Below are 22236 nucleotides of genomic sequence, written 5' to 3'. Positions count from 1 at the left end.
TCAATAGGAGGGAGACGAGAACTGCACACAATATTCCAAAAGTGGCTGAACCAATGTCCTGTATAGCCACATCATGACCGTGTTAACTCCGACACTTAATACTCTGACCAATAAAGGAAAGCATACTAATCGCCTTATTCACTATCCTATCTACCTGAGACTCTACTTTCAAGGAACTATGAACCTGCACTCCAAGGTCTCTTTGTTCACCAACACTCCCAGGACCTTACCATTAAGTGTACAAGTCCAGCGCTAATTTGCCTGACCAAAATGCAGCACTTCACATTCATCTAAATTAAACTCCATCCGCCACCCCTCAGCCCATCTGATCAATATCCCATTGTACTTTGAGGTAATCTTTCACACTGTCCTTTACACCTCCAAATTTGGTGTCATCTGCAAATGTACTAACTATACCTATGTTCATTGTTATCTTGCAGTAAACCTTCCTGTTGAAAAACAGTACTCCTTCTGCAGATACCCGAGGGTGCTATATCCTCTGCCACTGATCACTAGACAGACCCAAGACAAAAGGAAACCCAGATGGGTGACAGTGAGGGGGACTGGGAGGAAGCAGCCAGTGCAGGGACTCCCTGTGGCCGTTCCCCTCAAGAACAAGTAAACCGTTTTGGATACTTGTGGCGGTTGGGGGGAAGGAGAGAGCGAGAGAGGACTTACCAGGGGTAAGCAATGGGGTTCAGGCCTCTGGCACGTTGCTCAGAAGGGAAGGGTGGAAAAGAGCAGAGCAATAGTTTTTGGGGACTCGATAGTTCAGGGCACAGATAGGCGGTTTTGTGGGGGCGAGAGAGACTCACGTTTGGTATGTTGCCTCCCAGGTGCAAGGGTACGTGACGTCTCTGATCGTGTTTTCCAGGTCCTTAAGGGGGAGGGGGAGCAGCCCGAAGTCGTGGTCCACATTAGCACTAACGACATAGGTAGGAAGAGGAGTGAGGATGTTAGGCAGGCTTTCAGGGAGCTAGGTTGGAAGCTCAGAGTTAGAACGAACAGAGTTGTTGTCTCTGATTTGTTACCCGTGCCACCTGATAGAGAGTCGAGGAATATGGAGAGAGAACAGTTAAATGCGTGGCTACAGGGATGGTGCAGGAGGGAGGGATTCCGGTATCTGAATAACTGGGGTTCTTTCTGGGGAAGATGGGACCTCTATAAACAGGATGGTCTACACCTGAACCTGAGGGGCACCAGTATCCTTGGTGGGGGGGGGTTTGCTAGTGCTCTTTGGGAGGGCATGGGAACCTAGGCTGTAGCTTTAGGGTACAGGACCTTGAGTGTAGGGAGGTTAGGAACATGGCATTAATCTCAAAGGAGGGAGGGTGCCTGTAAACAGGAAAGTGGCTTGAAGTGTGTATACTTCAATGCAAGAAGTATACGAAATAAGGTAGGTGAACTTGCAGCGTGGGTTGGTACCTGGGACTTCGATGTTGTAGCTATTACGGAGACATGGGTAGAGCAGGGACAGGATTGGCTGTTGCAGCTTCCAGGGTTTAAATGTTTTAGTAGGGTCAGAGGTGGGGTTAAAAGAGGGGGAGGTGTGGCATTGCTTGTCAAAGATAGTATTACAGCGGTGGAAAGGACGATGGATGAAGACTCGCCATCTGAGGTAGTTTGGGCTGAGGTTAGGAATAGGAAAGGTGAGGTCACCTTGTTAGGAGTTTTCTACAGGCCTCCTAATAGTCCTAGAGACGTAGAAGAAAGGATTGCGAGGATGATTCAGGAGAAGAGTGAAAGTAATAGGGTGGTTGTAATGGGGGACTTTAACTTTCCTGATATTGACTGGGAAAGCTATAGCTTGAGTTCGTTAGATGGGTCGGTGTTTGTCCAATGTGTGCAGGAGGGTTTCCTGACACAATATGTAGACAGGCCAACAAGAGGTGAGGCCATACTAGATTTGGTTCTGGGTAACGAACCAGGCCAGGTGTTAGAATTGGAGGTAGGTGAGCACTTTGGAGACAGTGACCACAATTCGGTAACTTTTACTTTATTGATGGAGAGGGATAAGTGTGCACTGTAGGGTAAGAGTTATAGCTGGGGGCAGGGAAATTATGATGCGGTGAGGCATGACTTAGGATGTGTGGCTTGGAAAAGTAGGCTTCAAGGGAAGGGCGCAATCGATATGTGGAGCTTGTTCAAGGAGCAACTATTGAGTGTCCTTGACAAGTATGTACCTGTCAGGCTGGGAGGAAAGGGTCGTGTGAGGGAGCCGTGGTTTATTAAGGAATTGGAATCCCTTGTTAAAGGGAAGAGGGCGGCCTATGTAAAGATGAGGCGTGAAGGTTCAATTGGGGCAATTGAGAGTTATAAGGAAGCCAGGAAGGATCTGAAGAGAGAGCTAAGAGCAGCAAGGAGGGGACATGAAAAGTCCTTAGTTGGTAGGATTAGGGAAAACCCAAAGGCTTTCTATAGGTATGTCAGGAATAAAAGAATGACTAGGGTAGGAATAGGTTCAGTCAAGGATACTGGTGGGAAGTTGCGTGTGGAGGCTGAAGAGATTGGGGAGACACTGAATGAATACTTTTCGTCAGTATTCACGCAGGAACAGGACATTGTTGCCGATGTGAATACTGAGTCACAATTAATTAGAATGGATGGCTTTGAGGTATGTAGGGAAGAGGTGTTGGAAATTCTGGAAAGGGTGAAAATAGATAAGTCCCCCGGGCCTGATGGCATTTATCCTAGGATTCTCTGGGAAGCAAGGGAGGAGATTGCAGAGCCATTGGCCTTGATTTTTATGTCCTCGTTGTCTACAGAAATAGTGCCAGAAGAGTGGAGGATAGCAAATGTGGTTCCCTTGTTCAAGAAGGGAAGTAGGGATAACCCTAGTAACTATAGGCCGGTGAGTCTCACTTCTGTTGTGGGCAAAGTCTTGGAGAGAATTGTAAGGGATAGGATTTATGAACATAATGAACATAGGAATAATGTGATCAAGGATAGTCAGCATGGTTTTGTGAAGGGCAGATCGTGCCTCACAAACCTTATTGAATTCTTTGAGAAGGTGACTAAGGAGGTGGACGAGGGTAAAGCAGTAGATGTGGTGTATATGGATTTTAGTAAGGCGTTTGATAAGGTTCCCCATGGTAGGGTACTGCAAAAAAATACGGAGGTATGGCATTGAGGGTGAGTTGGAGGTTTGGATTAGGAATTGGCTGGCTGGAAGACGACAGAGGGTAGTAGTTGATGGTAAAGGTTCATCTTGGAGTGCAGTTACTAGCGGTGTTCCGCAAGGATCTGTTTTGGGACCATTGCTGTTTGTCATTTTTGTAAATGATCTGGAGGAGGGGCTAGAAGGTTGGGTGAGCAAGTTTGTGGATGATATGAAAGTCGGTGGAGTTGTTGACAGTGAGGAAGGATGTGGCAGGTTACAGCAGGATATAGATCAGCTGCAGAGCTGGGCAGGAAGGTGGCAAATGGAGTTCAATGTGGGTAAGTGTGAAGTGATTCACTTTGGTATGAGTAACAAGATGATGGGGTCCTGGGCTAATGGTTGGATACTTGGTAGTGTGGATGAGCAGAGGGATCTTGGTGTCCATGTACACAGATCTCTGAAAGTTGCCACCCAGGTAAATAGTGCAGTGAAGAAGGCATATGGTGTACTGGGCTTTATTGGTAGAGGAATTGAGTTCCGGAATCCTGAAGTCATGTTGCAGTTATATAAGACTCTGGTGCGGCCACATCTGGAGTATTGTGTGCAGTTTTGGTCACCATACTATAGGAAGGATGTGGAGGCACTGGAACGGGTGCAGAGGAGGTTTACCAGGATGTTGCCTGGTATGGTAGGAAGATCGTATGAGGAAAGGCTGAGGCACTTGGGGTTGTTTTCATTGGAGAAAAGAAGGTTTAGGGGTGACTTGATAGAGGTGTACAAGATGATTAGGGGTTTAGATAGGGTTGATCATGAGAACCTTTTTCCACGTATGGAGTCAGCTATTACGAGGGGGCATAGCTTTAAATTAAGGGGTGGTAGGTATAGGACAGATGTTAGGGGTAGATTCTTTACTCAGTGAGTCGAGAGTTCATGGAATGCCCTGCCAGTAGCAGTGGTGGACTCTCCCTCTTTATGGGCATTTAAACGGGCATTAGATAGGCATATGGAGGATAGTGGGCTACTGTAGGTTAGGTGGGCATGGATCGGCACAACATCGAGGGCCAAAGGGCCTGTACTGCGCTTTACTTTTCTATGTTCTAAGTGGCAATGAACTATATCAAACAACCCTTGCCTAGTCCCAGACACTGGTTGAGGTGGCAAATACCACAAGTTGCCAGCAATAATTGTCTGGGAAAACAACACAGTTACTGTCACAAAATGTCATTCAGTAGCTTACTTACATTTACAAAGTCTCCCCCTTGTATCATGAAGTCCTTGATTATCCTGAAAAAAAGAAATACTCTTTTGCAGCAAATGAATGGAAGTTGCAATTACTGCACAGAAATGAGCACTGCAATAATTGGAACAGAACATATTTGAACACAGATGAAAAACTGCAAATATCAAAAGGTCAAATAAAAACATAAAATGTTGGAAATATCCAAATCAGCCACTCAGCAACTACACTGGGCACACATCAGTTCGCATAAACTATGGACTCAAATTTTTAAAATTTACAAATGAACAGCACTTACAAATAAACTGAACACTGAGGGAAAAGAAAGAAAACAGACAGATATAAGAAAGGAAATAAATTTCTTCCCGACATCCCTTTGCCACTCCACCTTCCTTACTGCTTTTAAGTCCTTCATATAATAAAGCTGTCATAGTTGTGGGTGTGTTCACTGAGCTGGGGAGTTGATTTGCAGATGTTGTGTCCCCTAAGTGACATCATCAGTGCTTTGGAGCCTCCTGTGAAGCGCTGCTGTACTGTTCTCTTCTGGAATTTATTTGGTTCCTTTCCTGCTGCATCCGATTGCTGGTTCCAGTTTTTTGTTGTAGTAGTTGGTCTATTGGGTCAAGGTCTGTGTGCTTGTTGATGGAGTCCATGGAGGAGTGCTTCTAGATTTTTTCTGGCTGTCCTCTGTTTAGCCTGTCCTATGAACGTTGTGATACCCCAATCGAATTTGTGGTCCCAGTCATCTGTGTGTGTGGCTGCTAGGGACAGTTGGTTGTGGTGTTTAGTGGGTTGCTGGTGTTCATGGATGTGGATTGCTAGCTGTCTGCCTGTTTGTCCTATATGGTGTTTTGTGCAGTCTTTGCATGGAATCTTGTAAATTACCTTTGTCTTGCTTGTACACGATGGGTACAAGGTCTTTTGTCCCGATGAGTCATTGTCTGAGTGTGCCTATCAGTTTATGGGCTGTCATGAATCCCAGTGGTTGGAGAAGTCTGGCTATCAGTTCAGAGATTTTTTAAAATCTAAGGTAGCGTGGCTAGTGAGTTAGGCATTGTCACGTCATCACCGCGTTGTATGCCTGTTCGGCATCTGCAGATAAAGTTGTGGGGATATCTGTTCTTGGTGAAGACTCTGCAGAGATGTTTTAATGCAGGTTTCGTGTGTTCAGGTGGTTGCTGTTGTCGTGCAGGACCTGACTGGTGTGTGTGGCTTTTCTGTACACTTTTATGCTGCATTCATTGTTCTGTGTTCTTTGCACCATCACATCCAGAAATGGGAGTTGATTGGTGGTTTCCTTTTCTCTCGTAAATCGAATCCCTGTGAGCATGGTATCGATAATCCGGTGTGTTCTCAATCTGTGTTCTCTTAATGATAACAAAAGTGTTGTCTACGTCTCCGATCCAAAGTTTGGGCTGGATTTGTGGGAGGGCTATTTGTTCCAGTCTTTGCATCACTGCTACTGCTATGAGCCCAGAGATGGGTGAGTCCAGTGTTCCATTGATCTGTTGTTGAATGTGATATTTGTTGTCAAGCAAAGGTCTAGTAGTTTGAGTATGCAGTCCTGGCTGATAGGTTCCCCATCGTTTTGTCTGTTCTGCCTGTCCGGGAGATTGGCTATTGTTTCTCTGGCTCACAGGGATCAGGTTTACGAGAGAGGAGGAAACCAACAATCATCTCCCATTCCTGGATGTGACGGTAGAAAGAACAGAATGTTGAATGCACCACAAATAAGTGTACAGGAAAGACAGACAGACAGACACACACACACACACACACACACACACATCAGCTTCTGCACTACAACAACCACCTGAACACAAGAAATGCTGCATTAGGATCCAAAAGGGCTACTGCAGCACTCCTGACCTACAAAGTGAAGAACACCTCTACAGAGCACTTAGCGAGAACGGATATCTCCGCAACTTCATCCGCAGATGCCCAACAGCATATAACGCGACAAGGACATGCCACGCCACAACTTAAGTCACTAGCAACGCTACCTTATATAAAAAATATCTCGGAACTGATAGCCAGACTTCTCCAACCATTGGGATTCATGACCGCTCATAAACCAATAGCCACGCTCAGACAATGACTCACCAGGACAAAATACCCTGTACCCATCGTGTACAAGACAAATGTAATTTACAAGATTCCATGCAAAGACTGCACAAAATACCATATAGGACAAACAGGCAGACAGCTAGCAATCCACATCCACGACATACTCAACACTATAACCAGCTGTCCCTAGCAGCCAAACACACAGGTGACAGGGACCCCAAACTCTACTAGGACAACACAACAGTCATAGGACAGACTAAACAGAGGATAGCCAGAGAATTTCTAGAAGCATGGCACTCATCCACAGACTCCATCAACAAACACAGACCTGGACCCAATATACCAACCACTACAACGAACAACTTGGAACCAGCAACCGGAAGCAGCAGAAACGAAACCAAATAAATTCCAGAAGAGACAGTACAGCAGCACTTCACAGGAGATTCCAAAGCACTGATGTCACAGACAGGGGACAAAACGTCTGCAAATCAACTTCCCAGCTCAGCGAACACACCCACAACTATGACAGCCAGCACCCAAGCAATAAATCTTAAAACGCAAATCTTGTCTAATAAAACTCTTTGGACATGCATCATTTTAGTTTTTGATTACATTTTTGAAAGGCCTTGAGGTGTTAAAGAATGATAAAAACTCAAGTAAGTTTTGCAAAGAAAAGCCCAGAAAAACGTGGTGAAATGTTTATTACAATGTTAACATAAGATTATATGAAAAACATTGTAACAGAAGGAATCAGAATAATCAAGATCGTTGGATGTGGCGAATGTATATTGACAACGGAGACTGCAGGAGCTGGCAAAGTGAAACACCATTTTAATAGCCCCGCCATTTTCCATTTCAGACCTACCACAACTCCACCACCTCAACTGATCATACACACATTCGTCAATTATCTAGTCAGAGTTGCACAGCATAGAAACAGACCCTTTAGTCCAACTCATTCATGCTGACCTGGTATCATAAATTAATCTAGCCCCATTTGCCAGTATTTGGCCCATAGCCCTCTAAACTCTTCCTATTCATATACCCATCCTTTTACATGTTGTAATTGTACCAGTCTCCACTACCTCCTCTGACAGCTTATTCCGTACACACCCCTCCCTCTGCATGAAAAAGTAGCCCCTTAGGTTCATTTTGAATCTTTCCGCTCGAACCTCAAGTCTATGTTCTCTAGTTATAGAGTCCCCTACCCTGGGTAAAAGATCTTAGTTATTCACCTTATCTATGGCCCTCATGATTTTATAAACCTCTCGGGAAAACAGCCTCAGCCTATTCAGCCTCTCCCTATAGCTCACACCCTCCGACCCCAGCAGCACCCTTGTAAATCTTTTCTCGCCCTTTCAAGTTCAACAACATCTTTTCTACAGTAGGGGGACCATTAGTAGAACACAGTACTCCAAAAGTGGCCTAACCAATGTCCTGTAAAGCTGCAACCCCTATACTCAATGTACTGACGACCAATAAAGGCAAGTGTAGCAAACACCTTCACCACCCTGTCTACCTGCGACTCCACTTTCAAGGAACTTTGAATCTGTACCCAAAGGTCTATTTATTCGGCAACACTACCTAAGAGCTACCATTAAGTGTCCAAGTCCCTGACTTGCCTTACCTCAAAATGCAACATCTGACATTTATCAATGCAAAAACATTGAATATATTCAAGAGGCGACTAGATATAGCACTTGGGGCAAATGAGATCAAACGGTTATGGGAAGAAAGCAGGATTAGGCTATTGAACTGGACAATCAGCCATGAACATGATGAATGGTGGAGCAGGCTGGAAGGGCCAAATGGGCTGTCTCCTCCTCCCCCTATCTTCTAGGTTTCTATCTTTCTATCTAAATTAAACTTCATCTGCCATATCTCAGCCCATTGGCTTATCTGATTAAGTAGTAAAAACAATGACTGCAGATGCTGGAAACCAGATTCTGGATTAGTGGTGCTGGAAGAGCACAGCAGTTCAGACAGCATCCAAGGAGCTTCGAAATCGACATTTCAGGCAAAAGCCCTTCATCAGGAATAAAGGCGGTGAGCCAGAAGCGTGGAGAGATAAGCTAGAGGAGGGTGGGGGTGGGGAGAGAGTAGCATAGAGTACAATGGGTGAGTGGGGGAGGGGATGAAGGTGATAGGTCAAGGAGGAGAGGGTGGAGTGGATAGGTGGAAAAGGAGATAGACAGGTAGGACAAGTCCGGACAAGTCATGGGGACAGTGCTGAGCTGGAAGTTTGGTACTAGGATGAGGTGGGGGAAGGGGAAATGAGGAAACTGTATCTGATTAAGATTCTGTTCTACTCCAAGAAAACCTTCTTTACTAGCCACTATACCACCAATTTTGGTGTCATCTGAAAACTCACTAACCATTCTTGCTATACTCACATACAAATCATTTACAGAAGAACCTTGATGATCTGAACAAGATGGGTGGGGAATATGTTTGGATAATTGATTATTCGGTTAATTGATTCAATGGCTTTCCTCTCAGGCTTGGAGTTTTTTTTATATAAAGTCCACTCCCTGTTCAGGATACTAGGCAGCAGCACACCACTCAAGACCCCCCCCCAACCAAATCCTGTCTAACACCACCCGTGTGCCACACATCCAATCCCATCCCCCGGCCCACCCTCACTCACGCCCAATAGTGTCCTGCACCCGCCCCCCCCTAACCCCGCCCAACAATGCCTCCCCGCCCCCAGTCCCAACCCCCCTACCCTGTCCAACACCACCCCGTCCGCCATCACGCCCTCCTCCTGCTCTCCCCAACAAATGCATCCAATAACCCCCCCCACACCACCCCCCTACCCCCCCACTTCCTGCATCTAACCTCTTTAGTCCTGTTAGAATGAGTTTTTGCTGCAAGATCCCCCTCATTCCTCTAAACACTATATAATATAACCCTAAACTACACAATCTCTCCTCATACACCATCCCAGGAGTCAATTTGGTAAACCTTCACTGCACTCCCCCTTTAGCAGATATCCTCAGATATTCCAAGTTTGGCCTCATTAATGCCCTATATAATTGCAGCCAGACAACCCTGCACTCAAAATTTCTTGCTACGAAAATAACATACATTCGGCTTCTTTCCTGCCCTTTGCACTTGAACGTTTATTTTCAGAGACTGTTAGAGAAGGATGCCCACGTCTCGGAGCATTCTCACCTCTCAATTTACAGCCATTAATCTGCATCCCAAGTGGATAACCTCACTTTTGTCCATATTTAATTCATCTACAAGAATTTAATTCATTTACAAGATAATACATGGCTTGGAGAGGGTGGACGCTAGGAAATTGTTTCCGTTAGGTGAGGAGACTAGGACCCGTGGACACAGCCTTAGAATTAGAGGGGGTAAATTCAGAACAGAAATGCGGAGACATTTCTTCAGCCAGAGAGTGGCAAGCCTGTGGAATTCATTGCCGCAGAGTGCAGTGGAGGCTGGGACGCTAAATGTCTTCAAGGCAGAAATTAATAAATTCTTGATGTCACAAGGAATTAAGGGCTACGGGGAGAATGCGGGTAAGTGGAGTTGAAATACCCAGCCATGATTGAATGGCGGAGTGGACTCGATGGGCCGAATGGCCTTACTTCCGCTCCTATGTCTTATGATCTGCCATGCATTTGCCCACTCCCTCAGCCTGTCCAAATCACACTGCAACATCTCTGCATCCTCCACACAGCTCATCCTTCCACCTAACTTTGTGTCATCTGCAAATGTTGAGATATTACATTTAATTTCCCCAGCTAAGTCAACAACATACATTGTCAACAGCTGATCCGTTTATTCCTTTTTGTCTATTAACCAATTTTCTGTCCATCTCAGTACATTATCCCTAATCCCATGCACTTTAATCTTGCACATTAAAATCTGATGTGGAACACTGTAAAAATCCTTCTAAAAGTCAAAATAAACCACATGTACTGGCTCCTCCTGATCAACTCTACTAGTTACATCCTGGAAGAAGAATTCATGTAGGTTTGCGAAGCGTGATTTCCCTTTTGTAAATTCATGCTGCGGCTGTGTCTTTGCAGGTCATTCGATTTCCTTTTTAGTGTATTTTCACCATCTTGTGCTGCTTTCTAAATAACATTCATTTACAATTTTGATCTTATTCTTAATGCGTCACACCTGAAACAAGGAATGGGACTTGTGGTAGCACTGACAATAAAATGATTAGTTTTCACCATTGATACTCCTCTGTAGCTGACAGCAACCTTTGGAATCCACATAAGCAGAAACTGAGAAATTGCTGTCAGTAATTCTATTCGGAGAAAATGGTGTTCCAAGTACCCTCTAATTGCAATCAATTGAAATCAACTGACCATTTTGTCAAAACGTTTCACCTCACACTTATCAGGACAATTCACAAGAATAAAAATTCAACGGAAGTACCAACGTTTATACTGAGTGAGAGGACATTGCTGACTGGTAGGCAAGTGGATTCTGGTTATTTGAGGTGTTACATTGGAAAGTGCTCACGTAAATGCTAATTAAGATTTCAAGATATAAGATCAGAATTACATCACACAATATCAAATCCTTCAAAAGTTTTGAAAACTTCGACAAAGTCACTTGAGTTTGTTTTCAAGACGAAAGAAATACCATCTCAGTCTCTGCACGTTTTCTATTAGTGAAAGGATGGAGACACAGACTTAAAAGTGATTTGCAATGGAAACACAGCAGGCATGAAGGAAAACATATCTTGCAGTGAGTGGTTATGGTATGGTGCATTGGAGGCAGACACAATTGAGGCAAGAGGGAACTGAATTGTTAGCTGAAGAGCAAAGTTAAAAGAAAAAGGTGGGAACTGCCACTAGGAAATGCTGCTTAGGAGAGCTCGTGCTGACATGATGGGCTGAATGGCTTGTTCCTGCGCCGTAACAATTTTCTGATAGACGTAATTTCACAGCTCTTGTAAAATTTGTTCACTTTCCATTGCCTCTGTATCCATTTAAAAATATATCAACCAGAACCTCATTCAATACTCCAAATTTGGGTGAACTACTGTTTGATACAATAGGATAACAAGCCAGATTCTAGTGTTGGATTTCAGTTGAACTGGAGGGTTCATCTACTTGACCAACGTTTAAGTCAGAGCCCGGTTTAATGTATCCAGTGTCCTATGGAGTGGAGAAACAGATGCAAAATACTGCTCATATGGAAATCAGATAAGAACAAAATTGGTGGAAAAATTCAGCAGGTTTGGCAGGATCTATGGAGAAACACAGTTAACACAGTACTGTGTGCAGTTTTGGTCTCATTATCACAGGATATTATCTCTAAATAAGAGGAATGCCATTTAGGTCTGAGGTTTAAAGAATTGTTTTTACTCAGTGTTGTAAACCTTTGGCAATCTTGACCACAAAGGTCTGTGGAAGCTCAGTCTTTGAAAATGTTTAAGGTAGAGATTGATAGATTTCTGATTACTGTTGGTGTTCAGGGTTATGGAGATGGGAAGGTAAAAGGCATTGAGGAGTTTAATCAGCCACAATCATACTGAATGGCAGAGCAGGTTCAAGAACAGGAACAAGAGCAGACCGTCCAGCCTATTAGTCTGATATGACTCTCCTTCAGTTCTGTTCTGTTTTCATTTCTTAGGAAGTCGTGATTGAGTAATATAACTATGTCAAAACCCAAAGAGTTGCAAAACGTATGGCATACCTGTGAAATGTACTTCCTTTGTAACCTATAGGGACACCATCCTTCCTGTTGAAAGAAAAATCTTCAGTTTATGCAGTTAATAAATTAATTCAAGGCAAACTGACATGAACCACTTATTTTGAAGAACGTAGTGGTTTTTCTTCCTAATTCAAAGCAGTGACAATACAAAATCATTAGAGTCTGACCCAAGGCCACAGATCAAACAACTGTATTTATCCAGGTGAGGTACAGAAGTAACATTATTTCAGAAATAGCCCCATAGTGGCTGATGCCTAATCTATTACATAACTGAGACAACAGTCTGAAATAAGGGAACAACGAACAACAAACAACAGCACAACCTGAAGGCCTACAGAAGCATTTCCTATGCACATAGAACATTTCACCTCTCCTCTTTACCATGCAATGAATTTGTTTTCATTTTCAGTCCATTGCATGAGTAGCATGTTCAAAATACTTTAGGGATGGCAGTTTGTATAATGGTGAGAGAGCAGGCAAATTAGAGTGAGAAAAGAAGCCTCTGTTGCTAAAAAAAAGTTGCCCATTCAATAGGCCAAATACCATGCTGTTATTCTTAACTACTAACCAATACAAACCCGTACTTTCAAAGCCACTGTTTAAAGTTTGGTGATCTAAGTCAGAATAACATGTTTGCTATCCCCAGCACTGGAAAATGAAGGGAAAAATAAATCAGTCAGGGTTGCTGCATGTTATTGTTGAGAGGTTCACTTGATCAATTGATTTGAGACATGGGCTTCATTTCAATGGTCCCCACTGTGGGAAAGAAAGCGGTCACCAACCATGTTTATTCATGATAATGGCTTCACTAGTCTGGGGAAGTTGACAGTGCAGTGAGTATTAAAAGCCAAACATCAGGAAAGATAAATGCAAAAATGTGTAGTCAAAAACAAACAGCAACATGTTTAGTCTTCATTCGACACCAAAATGCCTGATTCAGCCTCTTTGATTTAAGTCACTGCTCACTCCTGATCTGGAGGAAAGGAATCTACAAGATTGGCTGGCTGAAAAGATAAGATTAATAATTTCTTGCACTGGTAACATTGGGAGTCCTTCGGTAAGCCAATAACATCAAACCAAGAATCAAATATACTGACCTGAATTCTCCAGTGCAGAACTGCCTAAAACAGGAAAAATATAAAATCATAAATAATGCATGTTTACCAAGAGTATTATTAAAGAGACTGAAATAAATCTTGCAAATTAACAGCAGCACTATACCTGACATTCTCTGCTACCCTTGGCACTACATCAGCAAACAGTTCAATCTTCATGCGTCCCACCTCCTGTTACAAATAAATTGGTTTAACAATATAATTTGGTGTGTGTTTATAGCACAAATGCAATCAACACTTAAAAGTTTGAACAGAATAACAAGCAAAATGCAGAATTGTGAACAAATAAAAGTTGCAGCACTCCTGTTGCTGAACAAATTAGGTCAAGAATTATGTCACAGGATTGTTGATATGAATGTGGTTTGTCATGAAGGTTGACAGCTCTGCAGCTGCAAGATTCAGCAGAAACTTTCCAAGAGATCATTTCTTGTTCATCATGGGATGTGGGCCTCACTGAAGAGGCAGCATTTATTACACATCTCTAATTGCCCAGAGGGCAGTTAAAGTCAACCTGTAAGTCAATCTGCGGTCACATTTAGAACCAGATGGAGTTTTCCAACAAGTGACAATGTTTCATGGTCACTCATTAAGATTCCTAACTCCAGATCTTTATCGGATTCAAATTCCACTATCTGTCACAGCAGGATTTGAACACAGGTCCCCAGAACATTACCAGGGTCTTTGGACTAATACTATAGCAATAATATCATGAGGCCATCATCAGTTTGCCCACTAGCCATTGATTCTAGTCTTGCTAGGGTTCCTTGGTGCCACCCTTAGTCAAATGTGGCCTTGATATTAAAAGCTGTCACTCTCACCTTCAGGTAGAGGTAATGATTAATTTAATCATGATCTTTATAAATGGCAGCAAAGGGTCTGGTTTTCAAAACCATATCTCTTTTGGTATGTTTTTCAGCCTAGTTGTCACTTGTGTTATCAAGTTATTATTTACAACTTTATAAGTTTACTTTTAAAATTTGTCCCTTTTGTCCTCCAAAGGTCTGGCTTTCTTCATGCTATCTGTTGCCCTTTTGGGACTATACTTCAATTGTACCTGAAATAAGAGGCAGCTAATTACATTCAAAACCTTTTTTTTAAAAAAAAGGTATTTTAGGTGTTGGAGGGGATTTCCTCGAATTCCCAGAGCAGCAATTACTGTTTTATATGCTGTTGCAGTGTTTTGGAACTTTGTAAAAAAAAAAGTCAAAACAACAGCCGTTTAAAAGGGAGAAGAGCAGACAAAGGAAGCACATGGTGAGGACAGTGCAGGAGAGAGGGAAAGACAGTGAGAGAACCTGCACAGTTACCACCTTTGCTGTTTGAATTTGTGTATCGCTGGACATTGGAGTGCGTCTGTGAAAATTAACAAACAGTGAAATACACAACTAACCTTGGAGGAACTATTGGGCGAAGTTCACAGCACAGAATCAGATAAGTGAATTGTTGTTTTAAGTGCGTCCGAGAGAAAGGCTGCAGGAGTGAGTATAGTGGATTCTTTCTTGATGATGTGTTTTTGGAGAGAAGTCTCTTGATTAAACAAAATATAAGCCATAGCTATTAATTTAACCTGGGGCAGTGTTTGTAGAGGAATAAGACTCTGTTATTTTCTGGGTCTGTAGATTGTGAAGGAGCAAAAATGGCCTTTGCAGTGAGATGTACTTCTTGTCAGATGTGGGAGTTTAAAGAGAGTTTAAGGGTTACTGCGGATTATATCTGCCATAAATGCTGTTGGATGCCAATCTTATCAGATCGAGTGGATCGGTTGGAGAGACAGTTAGAAGCGATGAGGAATTTGCAACAGCAACAGTATATGCTGGATGGCAGTTATAGGAAGGGGGGGGGGGTGGTTGGGGAAGGGGGGGTTGGGGGTGGGTGGGAGTCTCAGACACAGTCACATAGATGGGTTAACTCCAGGAAGGGTAAGAAGAGGTAGGCAGCGAGAGCAGGAGTCTTTTGTGGATATACCCATTTCAAACAGGTATGCTGTTTTGGAAAACGTAGGGGGCGATGGATTCTCAGGGGAACGTAGTACGAACAGCCAAGTTTCTGGTATTGAGACTGGCTCTAATGCAGCAAGGGGTATGTCAGCTTCCAAGAGATCAATTGTGTGAGGGGATTCTGTAGTCTGAGGTACAGGCAGACGTTTCTGTGGCCAGCAGAGAAAAAGCAGAATGGTGTGTTGCTTCCCTGGTGCCAGGATCAAGGATGTCTCAGAGACGGTGCAGAATGTTCTCACGGGGGAGAGGGGCCAGTAGGAGGTCATTGGTTCCAATGTGGACAACGATATTGGAAGGGAAAAGGTTGAGACACTGAAGGGAGATTACAGAGAGTTAGGTAGACATTTAAAAAGGAGGTCCTCAAGGGTAGTAATATCTACCTAATATCTGGATTACTCCCAGTGCTACGAGCTAGTGAGGGCAGGAATAGGAGAAGATGAATGCATGGCTGAGGAGCTGGTGTATGGGAGAAGCATTCACTTTTTTGAATCATTGGAATCTCTTTAGGGGTAGAAGTGACCTGTACAAGAAGGACGGATTGCACCTAAATTGGAAGGGGACTAATATACCGGCAGGGAAATTTGCTTGAACTGCTTGGTAGGATTTAAACTAGTAAGGTGGGGGGGGTGGGACCCAGGGAGATAGTGAGGAAAGAGATCGATCTGAGACGGGTACAGCTGAGAACAGGAGTAAGTAAAACAGTCAGGTCAGGCAGGTACAAGGTAGGACTAATAAATTAAAGTGTATTTATTTCAATGCAAGGGGCCGAACAGGGAAGGCAGATGAACTCAGGGCATGGTTAGGAACATGGGACTTGGATATCATAGCAATTATGGAAACATGGCTCAGGAATGGGCAGGACTGGCAGCTGAATGTTCCAGGATACAAATGCTACAGGAAGGATAGAAAGGGAGGCAAAAGAGGAGGGGGAGTGGCATTTTTGATAAGGGATAGCATTACAGCTGTACTAAGGGAGGATATTCCCAGAAATACATCCACAGAAGTGATTTGGGTGGAACTGAGAAATAAGAAGGGGATGACCACCTTTTGGGATTGTATTATATAGCCCCCAATAGTCAGATGGGGATTGAGAAACAAACTTGTAAGGAGATCTCAGCTATCTGTAAGAATAATAGGGTAGTTATGGTGGGGGATTTTAACTTTCCAAACATCGACTGGGACTGCCATAGTGTGAAAGGTTTAGATGGAGAGGAATTTGTTAAGTGTGTACAAGACAATTTTCTGATTCAGTATGTGGATATACCTACTAGAGAAGGTGCAAAACTTGACCTACTCTTGGGAAACAAGGCAGGGCAGGTGACTGAAGTGTCAGTGGGGGAGCACTTTGGGGCCAGCGACCATAATTCTATTTGTTTTAAAATAGTGATGGAAAAGGATAGACCAGATCTAAAAGTTGAAGTTCCAAATTGGAGAAAGGCCAATTTTGACGGTATTAGGCAAGAACTTTCGAAAGCTGATTGGAGGCAGATGTTCGCAGGTAAAGGGACGGCTAGAAAATGGGATGCCATCAGAAATGAGATAACAAGAATCCAGAGAAAGTATATTCCTGTCAGGGTGAAAGGGAAGGCTGGTAGGTATAGGGAATGCTGGATGACTAAAGAAATTGAGGGTTTGGTTAAGAAAAAGAAGGAAGCATATGTCAGGATAGATCGAGTGAATCCTTAGAGTATAAAGGAAGTAGGAGTATACTTAAGAGGGAAATCAGGAGGGCAAAACGGAGACATGAGATAGCTTTGGCAAATAGAATTAAGGAGAATCCAAAGGGGTTTTACAAATATATTAAGGACAAAAGGATAACTAGGGAGAGAATAGGGCCCCTCAAAGATCAGCAAGGCCGCCTTTGTGTGGAGCGACAGAAAATGGGGGGGGGACATTAAATGAATATTTTGTATCAGTATTTACTGTGGAAAGGGATATGGAAGATATAGACTGTAGGGAAATAGATGGTGACATCTTGCAAAATGTCCAGATTACAGAGGAGGAAGTGCTGGATGTCTTGAAACACAAAGGTGGATAAATCCCCAGGACCTGATCAGGTGTACCTGAGAACTCTGTGGGAAGCTAGAGAAGTGATTGCTGGGCCTCTTGCTGAGATATTTATGTCATCGATAGTCACAGGTGAGGTGCCGGAAGACTGGAGGTTGGCAAACGTAGTGCCACTGTTATAAGAAGGACGGTAAAGACAAGCCAGGGAACTATAGACCGGTGAGCCTGACGTCAGTTGTGGGCAAGTTGTTGGAGGGAATCCTGAGAGACAGGATGTACATGTATTTGGAAAGGCAAGGACTGATTTGGGATAGTCAACATGGCTTTGTGTGTGGGAAATCATGTCTCACAAACTTGATTGAGTTTTTTTGAAGTAGTAACAAAGAAGATTGAGGAGGGCAGAGCAGGAGATGTGATCTATATGGACTTCAGTAAGGCTTTTGACAAGGTTCCCCATGGGAGACAGATTAGCAAGGTTAGATCTCATGGAATAATGGGAGAACTAGCCATTTGGATACAGAACTGACTCAAAAGGTAGAAGATAGAGGGTGGTGGTGGAGGGTTGTTTTTCAGACTGGAGGCCTGTGACCAGTGGAGTGCCACAAGGATCGGTGCTGGGCCCTCTACTTTTTGTCATTTACATAAATGATTTGGATGCGAGCATAAGAGGTACAGTTAGCAAGTTTGCAAATGACACCAAAATTGGAGGTGTAGTGGACAGCAAAGAGGGTTACCTCAGATTACAACAGGATCTGGACCAGATGGGCTAATGGGCTGAGAAGTGGCAGATGGAGTTTAATTCAGATAAATGTGAGGTGCTACATTTTGGGAAAGCAAATCTTAGCAGGACCTATACACTTTATGGTAAGGTCCTAGGGAGTGTTGCTGAACAAAGAGAACTTGGAGTGCAGGTTCGTCGCTCCCTGAAAGTGGAGTTGCAGGTAGGTAGGATAGTGAAGGCGGCGTTTGGTATGCTTTCCTTTATTGGTCAGAATATTGAGTACAGGAGTTGGGAGGTCATGTTGCGGCTGTACAGGACATTGGTTCGACCACTGTTGGAATATTGTGTGCAATTCTGATCTCCTTCCTATTGGAAAGATGTTGTGAAACTTGAAAGGGTTTAGAAATGATCTACAAGGATGTTGCCAGGGTTGGAGGATCTGAGCTACAGGGACAGTCTGAACGGGCCAGGACTGTTTTCTCTGGAGCGTCAGAGGCTGAGGAGTGACCTTATAGAGGTTTATTATAAAATTATGAGGGGCATGGATAGGATAAATAGGCAAAGTCTTTTCCCTGGGGTTGGGAGTGCAGAACTAGAGGGCATAGATTTAGGGTGCAGGGAAAGATATAAAAGAGCCCTAAGGGGCAACATTTTCACACAGAGGGTGGTATGTGTATGGAATGAGCTGCCAGAGGATGTGGTGGAGGCTGGTACAATTGCAACATTTAAAAGGCATCTGGATGGGTTTATGAATAGGAAGGGTTTGGAGGGATATGGGCCGGGTGTTGGCAGGTGGGACTAGATTGCGTTGGGATATCGGGTCAGCATGGACGGGTTGGGCCGAAGGGTCTGTTTCCATGCTGTACATCTCTATGACTCACCCTATACCCTGTAGTTCTGGACTCCCCGAGCCCAGCACCAATCGGGGCGCGCTGCGGGGCGGCTTTCTTTGTTTAAATTTATCGAATCCCTCGCGATTTAACAAAAGGCCATTTTTACTGAAAATCAAACGGCACAAAATTACAGCAGATCCGCCCAGTCCCGGGCTCGCTTCCCCCGGCCTCGGGCCTGGTCCCCGCTCCACCTGCCGCAGGCCTCGGGCCTGGTCCCCGCTCCACCTGCCGCAGGCCTCGGGCCTGGTCCCCGCTTACCTGGCCGCCGATAGTGATATCGAAGAAGACGACAGGATTGTTAGGGTTGGACTGGACCCCCGCCATCTCTTCACTGAGAGCGGCAGCAAACACCTGGACCCGGAGACTAACGGTACAGCGCCCGAGGCCCCGCCCCCGACCCAACTACCGAGGCCCCGCCCCCGACCCAGACCCAGACCCAACTACCCCCGCGCCCGAGGCCCCGCCCCCGACCCAACTACCCCCGCGCCCGAGGCCCCGCCCCCGACCCAACTACCGAGGCCCCGCCCCCGACCCAACTACCCCAGCGCCCGAGGCCCCGCCCCCGACCCAACTGCCACCATGCCCGAGGCCCCGCCCCCGACCCAACTACCGAGGCCCCGCCCCCGACCCAGACCCAACTACCCCAGCGCCCGAGGCCCCGCCCCCGACCCAACTGCCACCATGCCCGAGGCCCCGCCCCCGACCCAACTACCGCCGCGCCGGGGCCCCGCCCCCGACCCAACTACCCCCGCGCCCGAGGCCCCGCCCCCGACCCAACTACCCCCGCGCCCGAGGCCCCGCCCCCGACCCGACTAACCCTCGCCAGGGCCCCGCCTATACGTGATTGACAGTTGCCTTTCCCTCCCCCAATTGGGTCAGGTCAATGGGATCTTCCTCTGTACTGTGAGCTGGGGAGATGTTGGGATGGGGCAGTGTTGCGGCATTCCCAACCCGCCTGCCCTGGAATCGTACAGCACGGACACACCCTGCCGCCCATACTCTCCATAATCCCAGCCGCCTGCTCCAGGCCCACATCCCTCCAAACTCTTCCTATTCATGGCCTTACCCAACTGTCTTTGAAATGCTGTAACAGCGCCCAAATCAACCACTTCCTCAGGAAGGTCATTCCACACACAAACCACCCTCTGTGAAAAAGGTATATTTTTTAAATGATTAGATTAGATTATTTACAGTGTGGAAACAGGCCCTTCGGCCCAACAAGTCCACACTGACCCACCAAAGAGTAACCCACCCAGACCCATTCCCCTACATTTACCCCTGACTAACACAATGTGCAATTTAGCACAGCCAATTCCCCCTACCTGCACATCTTTGGACTGTGGGAGGAAACCCACACAGACACGGGGAAAATGTGCAAACTCCACACAGACAGTTGCCTGAAGCTGGAATGGAACCCGAGTCCCTGGCACTGTGAGGCAACAGTGCTATCACAGAGCCACCGTGCCGCCCCACAGAAATCTTTCTCCTTTCACCTTAAAAACATGCCCTTTAGTCCTGAAATCCCCAGTCCTAGGGGAAAGATACCTATCATTCACCCAATCTATGCCCTTCATGATTTTATAAGCCTCTATAAGGTCACCCCTCAACCTGCGTTCCAGTGAAAAGAGTTCCGTCCTCTCCTTATAATTCAAATCCTCCAATCCTGGTAAATCTTATTTTGAACCCACTCTGACTTCATAACATCCTTCCTAAATGAGAGCAACCAGAACTGGACACAGTACTCCAGATGAGGACTCAACAACATTCTGCACAACCTCAACTTAATGTCACAACTCCTATACTCAAAGGTCTGAGCAATAATTACAAGCATGCTAAAAGTCTTCTTAACCATCCTATCTGCATGTGATGCAAATTTCAAAGAATTATGTGTCTGTATCCCCCCCAGTCTCTGTTCTCTGAGATGTTTCACTGGTCAGTGAATCCTGGAGAAAGTGAGATCTGCAGATGCTGGAGATCAGAGTCGAGAATGTGTTGCTGGAAAAGCACAGCAAGTCAGGCAGCATCCGAGGAGCAGGAGGATCGACGTTTCGGGTTAGAGCCCTTCACCAGGAATGGCACCCTGACCACCTCTGTGGTTAACCCTGTCCCTGAAAGCCAAGGGCACTTCTCAGTAAAACTGAATCACCTACCTTCCAAAATTGGGAGAGAGGGGGATCCTCCAACTGTTCCATGCTGGCCCTAGTAGCCAGAAGGGGGTCAGGCAGTGATAGATGCCCCATTAACCTGGCTTCTGACACCCTCTGTCCCATCCAGGGACAATCCCCATGCCCCCACCTCTGGATTTCAACATCAATGTATCAGCATCAACCTTGACCACTGATTAGCTTGTTAGATAATTATCCAGCTCCCTTTGGAAAACTGGGATTGAACCAGCCACCAGTGCTCTCAGGCAGTGTATTCCAGACCTTAACCACTTATTTTGTGATAATATTTCCCCGAAATACCTTTACATTCACCTGATATCATTGTGCTTTGGTCCTTGACCCTTCTCCCATCTGATGTTGACTACATAGTAACAGGGAACAAGAGTTGGCCAGTTCCCCCTTTGAGCCTGCTTTGCCATTCAATAAAATCATGGCTGATATGATTTTAATCTCAATTCCACATTTCTGGGTATCATTTGATAATCTTTCACCCTCTTGATAATCAAGAATTCATCTACCTCTGCCTTAAAAATATTTAAAGATTCTGCATCCACTACCTTTGAGGAAGGGAATTCCAAAGATCCACAACCTTCAGAGAGGAAGACTCTGTCAAGACTCCACATGATTTTGAACTCCTGTATCAAATTTCATCTCAACCTTATTTTCAACAATCCCAGTTTCTCCAATCTGCCATGAAGTTCCACATTCATGGGATCATTCTTGTGAATGTTTCAACACTTTTACACTGTGCAATGTTCACAACTGAATGAAACTGTACAATTCAAGATCGGAGACAGTGACGGAGAGTAACCAGACTCGGCCCAGACAATCACAAAGGCCAACCTCCCATCTATAGAATCCATCTACCAGGCCAGCTGTCAAGGAAAGGCTGCCAGCATTCTCAAAGATCCATCCCACCCTGGTAATGTTTTTCTACAACCTCAACCATCAGGGAGAAGGTACAGAAGCCTGAACACACTCACCAGCCGATTTCGAAACAGTTTCTATCCTACTGTTGTTAGAATACTGAATGGATTCACAAACTCTTAGCATTGTACCTGTGTTTTGGTTTTTGCTGCTGTTTACCTATTATTTACTTATATTTGCTATCTAACTGTGTGATCTGCCTGTATTGCTCGCAAGACAAAGCTTTTCAGTGTGCCTTGGTAGATGTGACAATAAATTCAATTCAATTCAAATACACCACTTGAAGCTTTTATAAAATTTCACAATAACTTTCTTA

At 44.9% G+C, this 22236-nt stretch overlaps 2 protein-coding genes across 4 annotated transcripts in view; one reads left to right on the top strand and one right to left on the bottom strand.

Annotated features, from left to right (window-relative positions):
• The window catches only part of ppih (peptidylprolyl isomerase H (cyclophilin H)), a 64156-nt gene extending 44933 nt beyond the window's left edge, over positions 1 to 19223 (bottom strand). For all 3 annotated transcript variants that reach the window (XM_072585930.1, XM_072585929.1, XM_072585931.1), the window contains exons 1-5: positions 19087 to 19223; positions 13317 to 13381; positions 13193 to 13216; positions 12078 to 12122; positions 4342 to 4384 (exon numbers count right to left, since the gene is read on the bottom strand). In XM_072585930.1, the coding sequence (XP_072442031.1) occupies positions 4342 to 4384; positions 12078 to 12122; positions 13193 to 13216; positions 13317 to 13381; positions 19087 to 19152 (243 nt within the window). In that variant the 5' untranslated portion in view covers positions 19153 to 19223. The remainder of the gene's footprint in view (positions 1 to 4341; positions 4385 to 12077; positions 12123 to 13192; positions 13217 to 13316; positions 13382 to 19086) is intronic.
• A 1352-nt stretch (positions 19224 to 20575) lies between these two features.
• Positions 20576 to 22236, top strand: part of taf10 (TAF10 RNA polymerase II, TATA box binding protein (TBP)-associated factor) — a 10721-nt gene continuing 9060 nt past the window's right edge. The window contains exon 1 of the mRNA XM_072586869.1: positions 20576 to 20636. Coding sequence (XP_072442970.1) covers positions 20576 to 20636 — 61 coding nt within the window. The remainder of the gene's footprint in view (positions 20637 to 22236) is intronic.

This window comes from Chiloscyllium punctatum, chromosome 16 (genome assembly GCF_047496795.1).
Source record: "Chiloscyllium punctatum isolate Juve2018m chromosome 16, sChiPun1.3, whole genome shotgun sequence".
NCBI classification, from domain to species: Eukaryota; Metazoa; Chordata; class Chondrichthyes; order Orectolobiformes; family Hemiscylliidae; genus Chiloscyllium; species Chiloscyllium punctatum.
The sequence above is the reverse complement of the archived record's forward strand: the minus strand, read 5'-3'. Positions and strand labels throughout refer to the sequence as shown.